This window comes from Diutina rugosa (genome assembly GCF_008704595.1).
Source record: "Diutina rugosa strain CBS 613 chromosome Unknown scaffold35_size143915, whole genome shotgun sequence".
NCBI lineage: Eukaryota > Fungi > Ascomycota > Pichiomycetes > Serinales > Debaryomycetaceae > Diutina > Diutina rugosa.
The window spans coordinates 34,239-53,761 of record NW_022995151.1 but is presented as its reverse complement, the minus strand read 5'-3'; the positions used below and the strand labels follow the sequence as shown (position 1 = coordinate 53,761).

At 50.8% G+C, this 19,523-nt stretch overlaps 4 protein-coding genes across 4 annotated transcripts; 3 read left to right on the top strand and 1 right to left on the bottom strand. All coding sequences in view use genetic code 12, as the record gives it.

Annotated features, from left to right (window-relative positions):
* Positions 1–153: 153 nt before the first annotated feature.
* DIURU_003137 (cleavage polyadenylation factor subunit) lies at positions 154–1,659 on the top strand (the record flags this gene model as incomplete). The annotated part of the gene is made up of 1 exon (XM_034155866.1): positions 154–1,659. One exon carries the CDS (start codon positions 154–156, stop codon positions 1,657–1,659), a length of 1,506 nt encoding a protein of 501 aa, XP_034012046.1.
* Positions 1,660–2,050: 391 nt separating this feature from the next.
* Positions 2,051–2,656, top strand: FGR16 (U4/U6-U5 snRNP complex subunit; the record flags this gene model as incomplete). Its single annotated transcript, XM_034155865.1, has 1 exon — positions 2,051–2,656. One exon carries the CDS (start codon positions 2,051–2,053, stop codon positions 2,654–2,656), a length of 606 nt encoding a protein of 201 aa, XP_034012045.1.
* Positions 2,657–3,996: 1,340 nt separating this feature from the next.
* DIURU_003135 (ATP-dependent RNA helicase) lies at positions 3,997–9,699 on the top strand (the record flags this gene model as incomplete). Its single annotated transcript, XM_034155864.1, has 1 exon — positions 3,997–9,699. One exon carries the CDS (start codon positions 3,997–3,999, stop codon positions 9,697–9,699), a length of 5,703 nt encoding a protein of 1,900 aa, XP_034012044.1.
* Positions 9,700–15,289: 5,590 nt separating this feature from the next.
* Positions 15,290–18,955, bottom strand: DIURU_003134 (coatomer subunit alpha; the record flags this gene model as incomplete). The annotated part of the gene is made up of 1 exon (XM_034155863.1): positions 15,290–18,955. The coding sequence occupies one exon, from the start codon at positions 18,953–18,955 to the stop codon at positions 15,290–15,292; it is 3,666 nt and encodes a 1,221-aa protein (XP_034012043.1).
* Between the last annotated feature and the right edge of the window lie 568 nt (positions 18,956–19,523).

Here is a 19,523-nt window from a genome sequence, read left to right as displayed (position 1 = left end):
ATTCAATTGTAACTCCCCTACTCTTCTATCTACTAGTTGCCATCGCGACTCACTATTCAGCACTCACCGCGACTCACTCACGCCCCACCACCTTGCGACGCCATGTCACACTACAACAATGCCCCGGGCCCGGCCTACAACCGGTTCCAGGGGATGGGCAACAACAACTACCTGAAGCAAGCATCACGCCATTTGGAAAAGCTGCGCGGGTACGACCACAACATGGAGCAGCAGTTGGCATCCCAGGAGAAGAAGACCGCCTTCCGCCGTACGGTGGACCATGGCAACAATATGGGCCGGTGGCACCTTGAGCGACAGCTAGGGAACACCACTACCCAACAGCCGATCGGGGTGGTGCGCCCAGAGCTGCTGTATCTCATTGACTTCTTACCGCTGATGGCCTACGCCCTGTCCCAGAATTTAGAGCGCCATAACCGCCGTAACATGGCGGTGATGGACTTGGAGCTGAAGTTCGTCCACTTGTCGCTGAACAAAGCCAAACACACGATCAATACCGTGAAATGGACTCCCGAAGGAAGACGCTTGGTGGTGGCTTCATTCCTGGGGGAGTTCACCATCTGGAACGGGATGACGTTCAACTTCGAGACAATCATGCAGGCCCACGACCAGCCGATCTTGCTGTTGCAATATAGTCATAACGACGAGTGGCTCTTGTCAGGGGACCAGCTGGGGGTGGTCAAGTACTGGCAGCCCAACTTCAATAACGTCAACATTATCACCGCCCACGCCCTGGGGGTGAGAGATATCGCGTTCAGTCCTAACGATACCAAATTTCTTACTGCTGCCGACGATCTGACTTTGAAGATCTGGAACTTCAATAACGGCCAGGAAGAACGCACGTTAACCGGCCACCACTGGGACGTGAAACTGGCTGATTGGCACCCTGACTTAGGGCTTATTGTCCTGGGGTCTAAAGATAACTTGGTCAAGTTGTGGGACCCGCGAGCATCCCAGGCAATCACTACATTGCACGGGTTCAAGCATACAGTGGTGCGGACACGGTTCCAGCCGGCAGGGACCAAACGGCTTTTGGCTCTGGCACTGCGAGACCGCCTGTGTCGAGTATTTGATTTGCGTACCATGCGTGATCTCCTCGTGTTGAGGGACCACGACGCCGACATGTCGTGTGTGGCGTGGCACCCGCTCCACGCGCTGATGTTGACCACTGCCGACTACAACGGGGCGATGAACCACTACATTCTTGATCTGTACATTCTGCAGCCGCTGGAGGACAAGACCCCGGGCAATTTCGGTACTGACGCCCCGGGGACGTTGGAGGCGGCCCACAAGATCCCCTACGCCCACGAAAAGGCGATCCACGCCCTCGAGTACCACCCGATGGGCCACTTGTTGTGTCTGGCAGGGCTGGACAAGACAGCACGCTTCTGGTCGCGGGCCCGGCCACAAGACCCGTTGTCGTTCAAGGACCCGTTGTACACCGACGATAAGCAAGGCGCGTGGTACTACGCCGTCAACAACAATATCAATGCCATCATGGACCCCAGTGCCGTGGCTGGGTTGTTGTCTAACATCGGTGTCGGCGGTGACGCTGGCACGGCAGGGGCGGTGCCTGGCTTGAACATGGCCCAACCACTGAACCCTGTCGCCCCCATGGGCATTCCCGGACTCCGTAATTAGTAATGCATATACCACGCAAACATTGTAGACAATAATGACAAGACCAAACCCGATATTCTCAAAACTATGAGGTAGGCGTGGTGTCAGGATGCTATGAGAAAGCCGAATTTGGGAAAAATCAGGAAGTGGGTTTAGCTCAGTTGGGAGAGCGCCAGACTGAAGTAAACTTCGGTCACTGAAATCTGGAGGTCTCGTGTTCGATCCACGAAATCCACATTCTTTTTCAAGTTTTAACAGTGGAGATTTAATCAATTGATCTACATTTTTGCCTTATTTTTGGTGGTAACACCTACTTACACTTACCTATGGTCGAAACTACAACGGTCAATCAAATTAACGTAACTTTTTCCTCGCAATTACCTCGAGGCCTCTCCATGAGCACCAGCGCGGGATGCCATCACAAGCGCAATATGTGGAGAAGATCATCCGCGACCGCATAGCCGACGGTGTCTTCTACAAACAGCATCTTCATGGTACAAATGAAGCGACAATTCTCCCGGTGATCGTTGCTCACGTTGACTACATTGGCGGGACCGACTCGCAGGGCAAACCGCTGCCGTTCCTCTGCTGTCTCCTCCGCTTACTCGAAATCAACCCGTCCGAAAAGGTTATATTTGATGTCTACATGGATCAGTTGGGGTCCAAGGAGTTCAAGTACGTTACCGCCCTTGTGTTGGTCTACGTACGGCTTGTGCTTCTGCTGGCCCGAATATTTCAGACGCTAGAGCCCTTTTACCTCGATTACCGAAAGTTACGACTTCGGCTCAAGACCCCTCAGTTTGATCGTCAGACCCAGGTTCCCATCCACTTTAAATTGACTCATATTGATGAGCTTGTGGACGATCTATTAACGAAAGAGCGCGTGTTTGATATTCATCTTCCAAGGCTTGTGCCTCGACTTACCTTACTCGAACGGGGTGAAGTTGAACCGCGCCAATTTGCCGTGGTACCTGAGGACGACCTGGACTCCAGCGACTTTGCCAGTGACTCGGAATAAATCCTACAAGAGATGGTAATGTTGATGAGAATCAATTGTGGTCTGTTACACCATAACATGCCATCACAAATGGTATATGTTGACTATTCGGACAAATTAGTGTGCTCGCCATTGAGTAATAACCTAGTCATTTTGGAATGAGTCTAAGTTTAGTCTCTATTCAGCAACAGAGGCATTACATTTAGACTTGGCGTTGGTATTTGAATTTTCAGCTTCAGAGAACACGTCGCTGCCCATTATGATGTTGGATTAATTCGTTGGTTGCGTGGTTTCATCAGTTCCCCACGTTATTCCATGGCTGGGTATCCTCCTTGTCCCTCTGACCGCAAAACCCAATAACTGATAGAACCACATTGCTACTCAGCTGAAGAGATACTAAATGGGGTGCAATGTTGGCTTGTCGACCAGCAATTAAACCTAGTTCCGTGTAAATTCAATCCAGCTGCTAACACAAAATGGTTATATTGAAGTATTAATAGAAGTCAGCATTCACACACAAAGTTTTGCGAACCCAAACACCCGCAAACGTTTTCGGTAGCAGACAACGTTCTGCCCAACAGAATTGCCACCATTTAAACCAAGTATTAAAGCCATCCATTTTCTTGTACACTCTTACTATCGCTATCATTATCGCTACAGTTGCACAAAAATTAAACAAAATCGAACAGACTGCCACCGGCGTGTATTGCATGACGCCGCCCCCATGCTCCACTTCAACAACGATCTTCTCAGGGTCGGCGGGGTCGTTGACCACCTTGTACGGAAGCTGCTTGAGGAACGCTTGCACAACTGGGTCACTGTACTTGCGGCCAAGCAACTTTTCGAAACAGAAGACAGTATTAACAGGATTCAGCTCAAATCGTCTGACAGCAGCAGCGCCCACCAACGTCTCGTTACCATTGAACGCTTGGGCGTTGATGCTAGAACCAAACAGAACCGTGTTGTTGATAATAGGATATCCCAGTGATATTTACAGTTCCTTCCCTATCACTTTTTGTTGTATATCCCTTATTCTTAGTGAGCATTGTGTTTATGCACAACCCGTCGTACCATCTGCCAACTCTACTGAATCTATCGATTTCAGAAACATGATGATCAGATTGCAGCAAACATTTGATTATTTTGTTCGAAAGAGAATTTTCTAGTAGAGTGTGGAGTGTCTTGTGGCTGGGGCTCATCTGAGCCGCACCGCGGCGTTAGCACTACCCACACCACTACACTATAGCGCGATGGACCCGGGGCACAATGGCAGCCTGAGGCCTGGTGGCGGCCGCAAGCGACGGGGGCTGGATACCGATACCAACCCCCATTCGATCCGAGGCCTCGTTTCCACCCGCGATATGGGCGCTGGCCTTAAACGGGGGCCCGACCCTGCTAACGACAAACCGAAATGGCACCATTCCACCGCCACCGACGACGAGCTGACTCTAGACAAACTCAGTGGACTCATATTTGGCATTATCCCCGATGCCCCGCTGGACGTGCTCTACGGAGCCACGGAGGCGGTGGCCGAGATCTGTACTGCCAGTGACAAGGATACTCAGCAAAAGCTCGAGGAAACCCAGAAACTTCTTGGCGAACCGGTCGAGGAAGTGCTTTTTGGCGATATTCTCCGGCTTTCACAACAATTGGGCGATGAGTGGGGCGCCGGCGACGAAGTGGAGGCTGAGGGCGAGGTGGTGTTTGCCGTTGACGATGACGACGACGCCGAGGCGGAATCCGAAGAGGAAGCGGATGTACCCTCCGAGAGAGATGATGAGACTACTGATGCGACTCAGTTTGTGTCGAAAACCACAGTTACCACTGCTAATGATGATACACCGACAAACTCACTCACACTCAAAATGAGTGATATCACCCCCGTCATGGTCAGTCAACTTATCCAGGGATGTTTCTCCACTACTGAGGAAGCCCAGCCTGTGGTGGACGCTGTTACCGAATTATTCAAGCGAGAGGAGAATGCCAGCGATGACTTTGACGCCGAGTTTGAGGACGAATTGCTCGAGGCGTTTAGCTATGATCACGTGGATGTGATCAAACAGTTAGTGCACAACCGTAAGCGAATTTACTGGAAGCTACGCTACCTTGACGATAATGAAGCCACCAAAGAAGCCTTGGGAGAGTCACTGGATATACTACGGGAAATTCTAGGTAACGACCAAAGTGACCACCCCCAGCCGAAACGACGCAAACGAGACACTACTAATACTCTGAATCAACCGGAAACCGCACCGCTGGGACCGCAGGAGGTGGATATCACCCAGTACTGTGTCCATGACGATACCCACAAACCCCTGGTGAAGCTTCCCCTGGGGACATACCAAGAGGCCCACCACGACTACGATATCATCACCGTGCCCCCTCCCCCCACACCGGAGGCTCAGGAGAAGCCGTTAGTGCAAATCGCCGACCTCCCAGAGTACTGTCAACCCGCGTTTGGCAACACTACCCAGCTCAACCGCATCCAGCTGGCAGTGTTTGCCGACGCTTTTGAGTCCGATGCCAACATGTTGATTTGTGCTCCCACCGGTGCGGGTAAGACCAACATCGCCATGCTCACGCTTTTGAGGGTTTGGGGAAAACACTTATCGGGACCTAAACTGGCGCGGAAACGGTTCAAAGCAGTATACATTGCGCCTCTTCGAGCCTTGGTACAGGAACAAGTGCGAGCATTCCAGCTGAGACTCCCTGAATTGACGGTGGTCGAACTCACTGGTGACTCCGATACCACTGCCCGCGAAATTGCCGAGGCCAACGTGCTTGTGGTTACCCCTGAGAAATGGGATGTTATCACGAGAAAACTGCCCCACTACGTCTCAGAAGTCGAGCTTTTGGTGATTGACGAGATCCACTTGTTACACGACGACAGAGGGCCTGTGCTTGAGAGTCTTGTTGTGCGTACTCGACGTGACCCGCGAGTGCGGATCGTTGGTCTTTCCGCCACCCTCCCCAACTACGGCGACGTGGCGACGTTTATCGGCGCTCAGCTGGTGCACTTCTTCGATGGTAGTTTCCGGCCCTGTCCCTTAGAACAGCAGTTTTACGGGATCAAAGCCCGGGGGATGAAGAGGGTAGCGGCGATGAACAACGTTGTCGAGTCCGTATGTCGCTCAAACTTGGAACAAGGGAATCAGGTGATTGTGTTTGTCCACCTGAGGAAGGAAACCGGAAAGTTGGCCAAAGTCTTGGGAGAAACGCTCAATGTTGTGGACTCAGAGTCAGTGCAACGAGAATTAAACCAAGCAGCAGCCGACTACCACAATCAAGCACTTAAACAGGCCACCATGCTCGGGGTAGGCTGTCACCACGCCGGGCTTTCTCGAGACGAGCGGCTGACCACCGAACGCCTTTTCCTTGAAGGTCGCCTCCGTGTGCTTGTGCTGACGGCGACGTTGGCGTGGGGGGTGAATTTGCCCGCCCACACCGTGATCATCCGTGGCACCGAGCAGTACCTGCCGGCGGACGGGCGCTGGCGCCAACTCAGCCCTCAGGACGTGCTCCAGATGCTTGGTCGTGCCGGGAGACCCGGGTTTGATACGCTGGGGCTGGGGATCGTGATTACGGGGCGCGATTGGCTCCAGTACTACCTTGCCGTGACCAACCAACAGCTTCCGATTGAGAGTACCCTCCCGCTCCGACTCAACCTGATGCTCAACGCCGAAGTGGTGGCGGGTACGGTATCCTCGTTTGACCAAGCACTTCAGTGGCTTAACCAGACGTACTATGCGGTGAGAGTACGCCAGTCGCCCCTGACTTATGGCATTACCGATGTTGACGCCACCTTAACCAGTATCGTCCATCTGGTGCTTAAACGACTCCACGACGGTAAACTTTTGGTGTATGACGATCATGACGTCGTCAAGATGACCGAGCTCGGGAAGATTGCCCTGTTCTTCTACCTCAACCCCACGACCATTGCTGGGTACTTGGACCGTATGCGTTCCTATCATAGCGAGGTCGACGTGCTACTGGTGTTTTGCCATTCAGACGAGTTTGCTGAGGTGCCGGTACGCCCCGAGGAACGCTACGAGACGCGTAAGCTCTGGGAAAGGTGTCCCATCCCCATCAAAGAAGGTGCGGATACGGGGGTGGCCAAGATCAATGTTCTCCTCCAAAGTTACGTGGCCCGCTTACCACTCACTGGGTTTGCTCTCCACGCCGATATGGTGTATGTGAGCCAGCTGGGGCTGCGGTTATTCGCCGCCTTGGCCCAGTTGTGCCTCCTTCAAGGATGGTCCCAGTTAGCCCAGATCTGCCTTCGGTGGTCGTTGATGGTGAAACACCGGGTGTGGGCGGTGGACTCGCCGTTTGCTCAGTTGGCAGAGACTTCTCCCGAAGTGATCAGAGCGACGCTGGCAGCAAGACTCCCTTTTGGCAACTACTTCCACCAGCAACAATTAGACCAGTTCTCGCCTCCCATCAGAGACCAACTCACCAAACTAGTGAAACTGTTCCCCCAGCTTACCATCGACGCTACCGTCCACCCGTTGGCGCCGCTGGTGGTACGGTGCCAACTTGACTTGGTGCTGACGCTACCCCATCGGTACACGGTGATGGTGTGTGTCGACGACCGCATTCTTTGGAGCGAGTCTGTGCGCGTGGAGAGCAGTGCCTATTTTGACCTCTTTCTCCCGTTGGTGACCCCGGTACCCCAAGTATACGAGGTGATCGCCGTCCTGTCGCAATGGCTCCACGTGGGAGCCCGATTCCCCGCCATCACCTCGGGGCTTATCGTCCCCAAATCGTTTGCTAGTGCGTCACCAGTGGACGACGACCAGCCAGAAATCCCCTTGCTGAAGTTTGGTAGCCCTGATTGGGGTACCACGACCTCCTTAAACAAGTACCAAAGCCAAGCGTTCCATCTGGTCTGGCATACCGAAAATAACGTGTACGTGGGGATGGCCCTCAGCAACCAGCCTACGGTGCTAGCAAAGCTAGCGGTGCTTGCGTGGCTCAATTCTGAGAATGCCGACGGCAAAGTGCTCTGGCTTACCCCTAATCCCACTAACAAAATCGATTTGGGAGTCGAAGGGGTCAGCGTGGGTATTATCAATGGAGTGGATGCCAAGCAGGACTTGGCCACCATTGCCCAGTCGCACGTGGTGGTGCTGCTGCCGCTGCTGTGGGAGCAGTTGCTGCGGCGGTGGCGCCAGCGGAAACTTCTCCACTCGTTTGACGTGATGGTATGTGATCACATCCATGCCCTACGAAACTCGTGGGAGTACGAAGTGGCAATTGCCCGGATGCGCACAGTAGCGACATCGGTGGAACGCCCCCTCCGGATTGTCGCCTGTGGTGATTATACTGGTAACGGGGCCAGCATCGGCGAGTGGCTTGGCTGCTCCAAGCTGGACATCTATAACTTCTCCGGCAGTGCTCGGGCCGAGCCTTGCGCAATTGAACTTGTGGCTGACGATGGCAACAAGACGGTGGCCAAGGGTGACGTGGTGTATTGTGAGCTGCGGAGTCAGTGTCTTGCTGTGTGCCATTTGGTCGATGATACTAAGTGGTCGCATAAGGAGATTGCGGCACTGGTTAAGGCTAAAGACCCTCAGGTGGCCGCACAACTCGCCCGAGGCATCGGGGTGTTGTATCTGGGGATGGACGCCGACTTGGAGCGCGTGGTCCGCAAATTGTGGGCGAAGAAGGCGTTGGATAACGTCATCTCCACCGCTGACTATGTCGTCGACGCCACCGCCACCGTCATTTGGTCCACAAGCTTACCCTTGACTAAAACTTTGGAGCTTGTGGCGTTGACCACGCACCGCGCGGTGGTGTATGTGCCTGCGAACCAGATCGAGCAGTATCGCCGGTTCTTGCTGTACGAGACGCCGTTGCCGGTGGAAAGCGGCATTGGTGATCACATCGACGACGTACTAATGGCAGAGGTCGTCAGCGGCACTGTGGGCCTGATGCAGCAGGCGTTGGACTGGTTGACCCACACCTACTTCTACCGGCGCATGCAGCTGAACCCAAGCTTCTACGGGGTGTCGGAAGTGTCCTACGACGGCATCTCGTTGTTCCTCAGTGAACTCGTGGAACTGCTGGTGGAGAGACTCACCACGTCTCAATTGGTCGAAGTGGAAGACGCTGACGACGAAGAGGAAGCGCTTGTGGCTACTACTGAAGCGGCAATTGCCCTGCGCTACGGGGTGCTGGCAGCCACCATGGCCCTGTGGACTGCCTCAGCCACGAAATTGACCGAGAGATCGCGGTTGAAAGGGGTGCTCTGGGCGTTGGCCCACGCCACCGAACTCGATGTCCCTGTGTCTAACCCGTTGGAATTGGCGAAGCTGGCCCCCATCACCGTCGACCACCCCGAGACTGCTCCCGCCGCCTTCTGGCTCCTCCAGGCGTATTTCAGCCGCCAGTTCGTCGGCTTTGACCGCCTAGGAGCGTTATCCACCGTCAAACAACGCGTTCTCCCCCTCGTCAACGCCATTGTCGATTTGCTTCTGAGCCGCGGCTACTTGAACGCCCTTGTCGCCATGGACATCTCGCAAATGGTAGTACAACAATTGTGGAAACTGGAGCTGCCGTTAGTACAACTCCCCCACGTGCTGCCCCAGCTCTTGGAGCGGGCCAAGCAGCATAACGTCACTACGGTATTCGACATTCTTGCCCTTGAAGACGATGAGCGAGACGCCGTGTTACTGATGGATGAAAGCCAGCAGGAAGACGTGGCTGAGTTTGTCAACGCGTTCCCCAACGTCGATTTGGCGGTGCTGGTGTCGCAAAGTGAAGTGAAGGCCGACGATCCCGTCGAGCTTACGGTGATGCTTGAACGCGATGAAGAAACTGATGGACTGGTGGTGTGTCCGTTTACTAAAGATAAGCACGAAGTGTGGTGGATTGTTGTCGGCGACTTTGACCTGAAACAGCTCTATGGGATCCGCCGCACCACCATCACCCAGGAGAGCCAGAAATTGCTGATGGAGGTGCTGGTGCCGTCAACAGGGAACCACGGGTTGTCGGTGTGGGCCATATGCGATAGCTACGCCGACGCTGATAAGGAAGTGGCGTTTGATTTGTCGGTGGTGTGACGAATAGATTACAGATATAAACAATTAATATCATCATGGGATATAGTGTAGTGTAATGAAGAAACGAGAGTTTCGAACGCTTTGAATCATGTTGTGCTCACGTATGATGGCATGCTTACTCTACTTGAGTGTAAGTCCCAGAAGGGAAATATGTAGACGAATCACGATCCAAATATAGGTTCCTCTGTGTCTTAAACATCAAAAGATATATCGATCCATTGTTGACTTCAATGGCCTTAAACGCGGACTTTGTTCCTCATTGTTGTAATTACACCCAATTCGCACCCCGCACCCCACGCGTCTCCAGCGACTGTTATTGCTTTAAGACGCGTCAAATCAAGTTCAACTGACCAAACGAAATGGCTACCAATTGATTGATTGAAAAGCTTGTCATATTTTACATAACTCCCGAAACACTTACGTTGACTTTTTGATGTCTTCACATCTCAGGAAGCGATAGGTGGGCTTCATCTGGTTCGACGACCGTCACGAGCTGAACGGCATCCACAACTGGGACATCATCCGTTTGTCGACCTCAGATGATGTGCATAATTCCTTAGCATGCATGGTTACTCGTTACTGGCCAAATACCATTAGCACATTTTGTCTCATACGGGAAGCGAATCTTAATAAATCTCAGCAGGTTGCCATTGTAAAATCAGCAATTGAAGTACTTGATTGTATTCGATCACGTATTGGGAAACTAGGAATGCAAAAGCCTGAGGCCGAAGTGCATACGAAAGAGTCAACAAATGCTCATACATCATCGACGCCAGCCTCAAAGATCCGTGAAATAACATACTTTAAACTAAGTCAAATATTTTGAGGCGGAAAATGTAACGGCAATCTTGGGCTTTGATTCTTTACTCTCGTAGCAAACTCGCTGTGCAATGGTAAAAGGATTTACCCAAGCCTGAAGCCGAAGACCACATTCAAGTGCGGTGGATACCATAAAGATATGGGGTCAATGATGTCATCTCTATTGGAGTGTTTGTATATTTGCTCATGTACTCAATGTATCCATGGATGCAGTTCAGTTGGTGAGACAGTAACACAAGGCATCTGACGGGTCAACTGGCATGGGGACTCTAAGCACAAACACTTAAGTACGGTGGCCAGTACAGTGGCCAAAGTCAGATGACATATGTGTGAACGCCTAAGCGCACAGCGTGAAAGCTGAAAGATGCCAATGTGGCTATGGTAATGCTTGTCGTCAATATGCTATAACCGATAACACGTCACGATACAGTAAATTTAGGTGCTCGGTGATCGATGATAAGTTCGGATTTAACATTCGATTGATCATAAGCCTGCAGGCATTGTCATGGGCCCTATGATAGAAACACTAACTAGCTAGTGTGAATTCGATCGAATACTAGTTGATCTCTACTCTAGTGCCAAATGCAATTACATATCAGTGACAATAAGTATACTCTAGATGGCTTTTACATTCAAAACGACTCGAAAATCCTTTCACTCCTTCACGTTCTCGAGAATCAAAGCAATACCAAACCCTACGGGAATGTCCCTTGTCAACGTCAAACGTGATATTTTGTATGCAATGGATAGCACTAGATACATTATGTGAGTCGACTAATATCGAATTCCTGAAAATTGGCATATCCTTGATAGAACCGTATTCCCTCGATGTCATTCGAAAGTTGACATCATAATACTGGCAACATTCTTTGCCACAAAGTGTACTTCACCAACGGAGTCAATTGCAGAGGAGCCGAGGGCACTCCGTGATGAATCGAGTGGCATAGGCAATTACCTATACTCGATGCTAAGGGTTTCACTCAAAGCCTCTGCTACTCAGCCGAACGGCGTTGGGGAGAGCTGTTCTTGCGTCGTTTGTCCGCTGGGGCGTCAATTCCAGGCGATCTATCGCGGGAAGAGCTCTCCACGATCAGATTGAGTGAGTCAATCAAACAATGAAAGCATTTCCTCTTATCCTCGTCGGCTAGTTGGTCACGTTCTGTAAGTGCTGACTTCCGTCTGTCGTTGTCATGGGAAGGTTTGGGTAGAGCGCAGTAATAATGGCTAGGGAGAGACGCGTACACCATCGTAAAACAAAGGAAACTGGAACCTAGTGGAATGTTTTTCTGAGCCTCTGACAGCTGTTTTTCTCAGGTCGAAGCTGGGACCTAGTCGCTGACCAAAACAACTACTGGCTTTTTGGATATCTTCTACCCACATTTCAAACTCATACTACACTGACAACAGGTGAGTGCGATCTCTCATAAATCGCTGATTCAAATTGTAACGATAAATAGACTACCACCGAGCTGCAAATTATGTACCAGGCAAGAGATATGACTTCGATTTTCGCCCGATAAGCCTTCCGCAACAATTTGCTATAATTTTCAAAAATCTGAAGTTCTCAATTTTAAACTTCGTCAGTTCGGGCGTGTAGTTGGTGGAGCGTTTGCTTGTGGGTACCTCACTCCATTATCGCCACAAAAATATTTCAGTGCCAGAGCTCAAAATACAAAGGGATCTATAAACTTGGTAAACAATACGATGTCCAGAGTCAACTAGTTTCTAACAATGTTATTTTTAAGGCGGGCAAAAGAACTGTGAATAACCCTTACAATCTATTAGCCGCTGGGTAGTGAACGCCGAAATCACAGGATAAAAGCATAAATGCTCCTGGTTTTGATGCAGCAATTCGGGTGATCACAGAAGTGTTTGAAATTGTAAACTCTACTAGTTATCGTCAAAAATCACTGACAACTCAGTTTTCAATGCCTACTTTATTCCCATGTCCGCTATTCAGGGGTTAGGCGAGACCAGCCGCACATCATCAAAATTCTGTTGACACACTGAGACTTTTTTCTGCGATCTGCATGCGCGATTGGAATTTATTGACAGAAGGGCAGAGAGAGAGCGATGTTGCTATAATGATCTTCAACGTCCGGTTATTTCCAAAATTATGAAAACTATGAATTGCCTGATCATGAGTCTGTTGGGAACTATTGAAAACAGATTCATTTGTTGCAAATCAGGAACATGATTGATATTTTTGAGTTGTGGTGCAAGAGAACATCACGACAATGTCCCTTTGGAACAATCATGAATATTCGAAAATTGATACAATTGGAACTTTTATCACTTTCCAGTGACTACGGGACTTTTTATGGTTTGGTTACATCTTTCAATTGGGAGCAAAGGTGTTTGCAATTGAAGTGACCTCTGAAGACTATTGGCTAATGAAGATTTATGGTTGAAATTGGGTGAAGAAAAAAATGAATCAGTTGCAAGAGACACTTACCGCAAAATTATACAGATAACTACGGAGTGTTCCTTTGAAATCTGTTTATTTTTTGAGGCGGAATGCAACGAAATGAGAAACCCTCAAGCTCAATAATAGAAATTCATTGTGATGAAATTTAATTATCAAAGCTGACATCCACTTAGAAAGGACCCACCATTTGGGTGAATCATTTTGATGATCAATTGGGTCAAATTGAAACCATAGTTCCAATGTATTATTGATTTAAGCGATCTATGCTACAAGTCAACAAGTCACGTTGAAAAGCAAGTATCATATTTCAAATTCACTAGAAGTTTCTATCTAATTTCTCGGTTTATCTACAAATACTCGAGTATCTTGATTCATTCACTCAAGTATTTTGATCCATTCAGTATTTACGGTTCTAATAATTACTTACCTATCCTCTAGACTGCAATAACCACACTGCGGTTAGCCAAGGAAGGGACATTAACACTCGCTCCGTCAATCAAGATTTGTTTAAGGATTTTATGAAGCGTGAGTGATTTCCCAAATAATATCTGACGCTTATAAAATCTCACCAAGTCAGCCTCTCCAATAATATTGTATTTCCATGAATTAGGGATTGATAAATGTGCCAATATCAATAATTTGAGGAGCACCATCATTAGTAGGCGTGGATCAAGACTGCGAGGGCTATTGTAGTCCATGTCGTAAATGAGTTGCTTACCAGATCGTAGCAATGCCAAATCGGTGTTCTTTTTGAGTAGCGGAAGATCCAGCAATATGGCAGAGCAGTGTCACTTGCTGAATGCCGCCACTAACATTGCAAGGCAGCTAATGTCGCTCGGACTCCAGCGATAAAAATCGGGAACCAAGGTATAAACGCAAATGAAACTTCAAGCACTCAAAGTTTTTCATCCCAGCAACAAATAGAACATTTCCAATTGATTAATATCGGTCATGGAATTTTTATCCACACGATTGAAGCCCAAAATGACGTTTGCAAATTTGAGTCTCATAGAGTCACAATTTTCCTCAAGGAACCACCAGAACACCGATGAGAGTGTTTACAGGATAATTGCATAGCCGGCAGAAATATCATGATGTCCAAATTCTGTTGTCAGCCTGGCGACCACGGATCAATTGATTGTTCTGCACTTGAGGACCTTCAAAAATGCAGCTCCGGCATACATAAGGCCGACGCTGCCAGTGGCTTAAGTAAAGTCGTTAGAACCAAAGCGACGGGTAAGAACCGTCAAGCCATGACGCTTCGTTAAAGGAACCAGGTACTTCTGTAAGAAAAAAATTGCGCCCCTATCTGCACCTTCCGAGTCAATCCCTATTATTCAGCAGTGGGGCAATGCGGACACACGACGCTTGTGAATAAGCGGCCTTCTCAAAAGATTTCCGGATTATCTAACCCCGGAAAATGTGCGTGTATGCATGCTGTAAGACTCGGAGGAACACTGGTACTGGATTTGGACGTTGCGTCTTCCCGGTAGACTCGTTCGGAAGTGAATGAAAAAAACCAATGTAACACCAATAAATCGACACAGCGAGACAAAACGGAAACATTTGGGAGGGCATTTGTGTCGCCCTGAGATTCGTTTATCATGTGATTATCGCCGTTTACCGAGCTACAGGGTCAAACCTTCATTTTGATTGTCTTTGATGAAAAATATATCGCTGGGAGAAATTGTTCTTCCCCCGGCTAATTGCGCCGATTTCATGCGACCAGTAACCCGCGTGGGGTTTGGGGCTGCACCGAAGCCCGAACACGGGACGGTAAGCCACGCATGTTGATTCCCAGCATTGTGGTTATTTTGTGTATGCACTTTCTCAGCCCCCCCACTTTAGTGTCATTTGCGCGAGCACCGCGGCATTTGGAAACTTGACGGAAACACTTGGAAAACCGTAGTCAGTATAGACTCGAGCGAACTGTTGCTGACAAGTGAAAAACTGGTGACATTTCGACTACTATAGTAAATGTAGTTTGGTGTGCTAGTCTACCTCAACGCAGGGCGCTGCCACGCTTATTATGCTTCATTGCTTAAGCATGGCAACCTAAACTGCAACGTGGCGATATTACCATAGACAAACTTTTTCTTATTTAAGCGGACAAGGCTATACCCGCTGCACAGCACAGCACCGGTGAAACGCAGTTGAATACGAGAAGCGTCGGTGATTGCTCGGTGGGGTCTGGACTCGACTTCAGCCCCACCGGCGTTTATACTACACAGAAAAATGCCTACACCAAATGCCGGCGGTGATTGCCGGATTTGACGTCACACCTACAGCCGATCCCAGTAGTATTTGTTGTATTTCTCTATCTCTTTTTAGTAATAATTGTCGTCACCCGCGGATACGCAACCCCAGCGCCGGCACCCCGATCTTGGTGATTTCGGTGATGCGACAGACTTCGCCCTTGAACTCGGGCTTGTACACCGCCCCGACCAACGCCTCGTGGACCCGGGGCTCGTCGGCGTAGATGGGGGTGTGGGACCCGCAGCACACCTCAAAGTCGGCGTAAGGGTCGAAGTCGATCTCGACGGCGTCGCGCGCCATTTGTTCGGCGATCTTCTTGATCTTCATCGCCGTTTCCACCCGCTTGCCGCCCAGCTTGCCGGCATTCTCAAGGATCTTGTCGGCAAAGTACAGCGCCATCGCGTAGTTCTTGTACTTGGCCATCTCGGTCATGGCCACAAGCCAAGCACTGTTCTTGTGGTTTTGTTGCAAGTGGGTACGGGTGAAGTACGCCGCAAGCTCCAAGTTGCGCTTGACGTTTTCGGGCTTGTTCTTAGCGTCCAACGCTTTCCGTTCAAGCTCGATTTGCGACGCAAGAATGTACTCGCGACACAACGCCAACACATCCTTACACTTGGCCTCCTGGTCCTCATCAGCGACGGTCAACACGGTGATGGTGTAGATGATGTTGCGGAACTTGGTGATCGCATCGGGCAACCGTTCGGGGTGGAACGAGTTCACCGCTTGCTGCACCATGGCGTCCAATTGGGCGTAGCCGGGAACCAACGGCAAGAATTTGTTGGGGTCGTCTTCGTCGTTATCAGCTCGGATGAATGTCGGAATCGGGGGCAAGTCGTCAAACCCAGGAAGGTACAACTTGTTAGCAGCGTACACTTCGAGGAAGCGAGCCTTTAACGGAGCGAAATTGGTCACCCCAACCTGCTTATTAAGTAACAGCGCCGCTTGTTCGAACTCACCGGCAGCGACGTAGGTGGCGGGAGTCTTAGCGTTCCGCAACCAGTGGGCAAGCTCATTGGCACCTTGTACCGACACCCCAGCCGCTGGGTCTACCAGGGCTTCCTTCAAAAACTCTTCGTCGTTGACCAAGTCATCGTCCAAGTCCCAGCCGTCCTCTTCTTCAGCGTCTTCGGCATCCTCAAATTGGTCCTCGTCGACAACCACCGCTGACTTAGCTGTCAGTATGGTTTCGGTGGGGGCGTCTTCGACATGGCCGTTAATCAAAGCCAGTTCGAAGAATGTGAGTTCCTGTTGTTTGAGGGGCCAGTTGGTCACGGGAGAAGCCACCGGCGTGGGGAGCTGGTTGGGGGCACTAATCTCGGGCAATTGCACTTCGCTAGCATCAACACCGGCCTGGTTAAGAATTTCCTGAGCCAATTCCAACAAGCCGTGGCTTTGAGCCAAAGTGTAGGCTAAGGGAAGCATCCCCAGTTCAATGTACACCTGGCAACGCTTCTTGATGTCGCCAGAGTAGAGGGTGTTTTGCACGAGCGCCAGCAAGTCGCCCTGGTTTTCCGACACTCTCGCCATCAACCCCAAGTGCTCGCGGTCACCTCTAAGCGAGTAGAGATACGACAACTTATCAAGTTGATGAAGCTTTTTGTACACTTCTTCCACCACCTCCAAGTTACCTTGGAGCAACGCTTCCTGACCAAGACGTTCCCACACTTGGGGCGATTTGCCGCCGGTCTTTTTGTCCAACTTCTCCGCTTCTTCGCGAGCGACGTCAAGGTTCAGGCACTCGAGGGCAAGGTCAAACCGGGTTTCGGGGTCGCGGACAAATTGAAGCGCCACTTCGGGGTGGCCCTTCTTTTGCAAGTAGCCAATGATGTTTTGCCCGACAAGGTTCAGGTGCTTGATAAGACGCAAGACTTCGCCGTATTGCTTTGACACCAACAGCTTCTTGAAGCGGTATTCAGTGGGGTCGATAGTTTGCACTTCGACTTCGCCTTGACGGTTTAAGCAGTACACCTTAGTACCGGCGACACGGGTGACGTAGACGGTGTTGGCAAGGGTCTTGATGATGCCCAGATCGCCGTTTAAGAGGATGTACTTGATGTGGTTGAGCGTCAGGTACACAAGCACGCCGGTGGCGTCGTCCCACGCCGCCAGCTTGATGCGGATGGTCTCGTGCAACAGCGTCACCAACTCCATCTGGCTGGTGACGATGGTGATGGTGTGCTTCGACAAAAGCGCCAAGTGCTGGCCGTCGCCCAGCCACACGGCGTACTTAACGTTGTTGACGGCGACCTCGTTGAGTTCCTTGCGTTGTTGGACGTCGTAGTTAATGACGGCGTTCAGCTTGACAAGCAACACCCGCCCGGGACCGCCGTACAACACCTCGTTCACCAGCGAGTCGAGGGTGATCAGCTTGGTGACGTTATTGGTCATGTCCTTCACCTGCAACGTGCGGGTGGACTTATAGTAGACGACAAACCGGTTGCGCGAGATGAACCAGGCATAGTTGCCTTCGCCCTGGCGAATATCGGTGGGATCGATGGCGCCGGTGACGTTTTTGGGGAGCGAGATGAGCGCGTACTGGCCCGACTCGCCCTCGCCGTGGGTGACGAGGATCAGGTTGTCCAGCTGGTTGTAGGACAACGTGCGCATAAACGACCACGTCTTGCCGATCTTCTTCAACAGCAACATCGGCAACGACGCCTCGTCGCGGGCATAGTCATAAGCTTGCACTTGCTTTTCGCCGTTGACATAAAACAACTTGTTTTGGAAGATGGCGTGGGCGGGGCGTTCACGCTCAAGCTTAAAGATCATCACCCCCAGGTCATGGCAGGCGGCAAACAAGTTGATCAGCGGGTGGTTGGCGATCAACCAAAAACGGTCGTGTTCGCGGCGGAACTGCTTGATCGGGGTGCGCTTGTTCAAGTCCCACACCCGCACCGTCTTGTCGTCCAGCACCGACAAGATCAAGTCCTGGGTGGGGTGGAAGATCAGACAAAGGACGTTGCCGGTGTGGCCGCGGCAGGTGTCGACTTCCCACGCCTTGGTGTCCAGCATTCTCCACAACTTCACCAAGCGGTCGTCGGCGGCCAGGACGATGAGGGGCAAGGTGGGGTGGAACGCGGCCCAGTTGACCCCCTTGTCGTGGCCTTCCAACACGTATTTGACCACGGCGTTGGCGTTGCCGAAGATATCCTGTTGGGGCAACTGCAGGCGGGTCAATTGGTCTTCAAACGAGCGGGGGCCGCTTCCCGGGCCCATGCCGCCGCCGGGGGCCGAGTGCTTTTTGCGGAGACCAGAAATGTCCCACACCCGCACCGTCTGGTCGAGCGACGCCAGGACAATGAGGTCTTCCGTCGGGTGGAATTGCGCCGACATCACGTAGTGGTTGTGCCCCGTCAAGCACGCGATCTCCTGGCGGTTCTGCCAGTTCCAGATCTTGATGGTCAAGTCGTCCAGGCACGAGATGATCCACGGCAACGTCTTGTGGAAAAACACCGTCCGCACGTAGTCCAAGTGGGCGTTCAAGGTGAAGATGCACTTGCGGGTGTTGAGCGACCACACCTTGACGGTGTAGTCGTCGCCGCCCAGGACAAAGAGGGGTTGAGTGGGGTGGAAGTCGACGCAGCGCACGGGCCCGGTGTGGTCGTCGAAACGGTCGATGAGGGTGCCCATGCGGTAGTCCCACAACTGGATAGTCAGCGAGTGCAACGAGACAAGTGCCCACGGCCGTTTCGGGTGGAACGCCACCCCCTTGGCCCGCAGGGTCTTGCTCTCAAACTTGGTGAGCATCTTCATGGTGGTCGAAGGGTTGGACGTGAGAGAATTTCGTTGACGTGTTCTTGAGTGCGCGCGTCAGTGTGCAGGAGTGGTGGGGACACCACAATAACTACCACGACAATTGGGGTATAGGTGAGTCAATTAAGGTCAATGGGAGTGGAATATCACTCTAAGGTGTTAAATACATATATTTATTTGGTAATTGTACTCCCCACACGCCATGTTCATTCTTTTTCTTCGAGTAGTAGTGGTCTGATTATCGAGGTGCGACGCGTGGATCCGATCTCCACCTAAACCGGATCGATATGGAAATTTGAAGACAGTGGATATATTTGGGGTAAAATGAAGGCAAAATGAAAACTGAATTTCAGTATGGTTGATACAAATAAGTTGATTTTCATAAATCAAGTCACCTGAATTATTTATGTGCCAGTACAGAGACTAAGACATTGGAGAACAAGCAATGTTTGCTATTGTGAGTGTTACTTGAAGACAATATGTTGTTACCTGAAGGCAACATATTCAAATTCGAAAGCAATGTGTTTATTACCTGGAAGCAATATGTATTCCGCTTTGCGTGCCATTG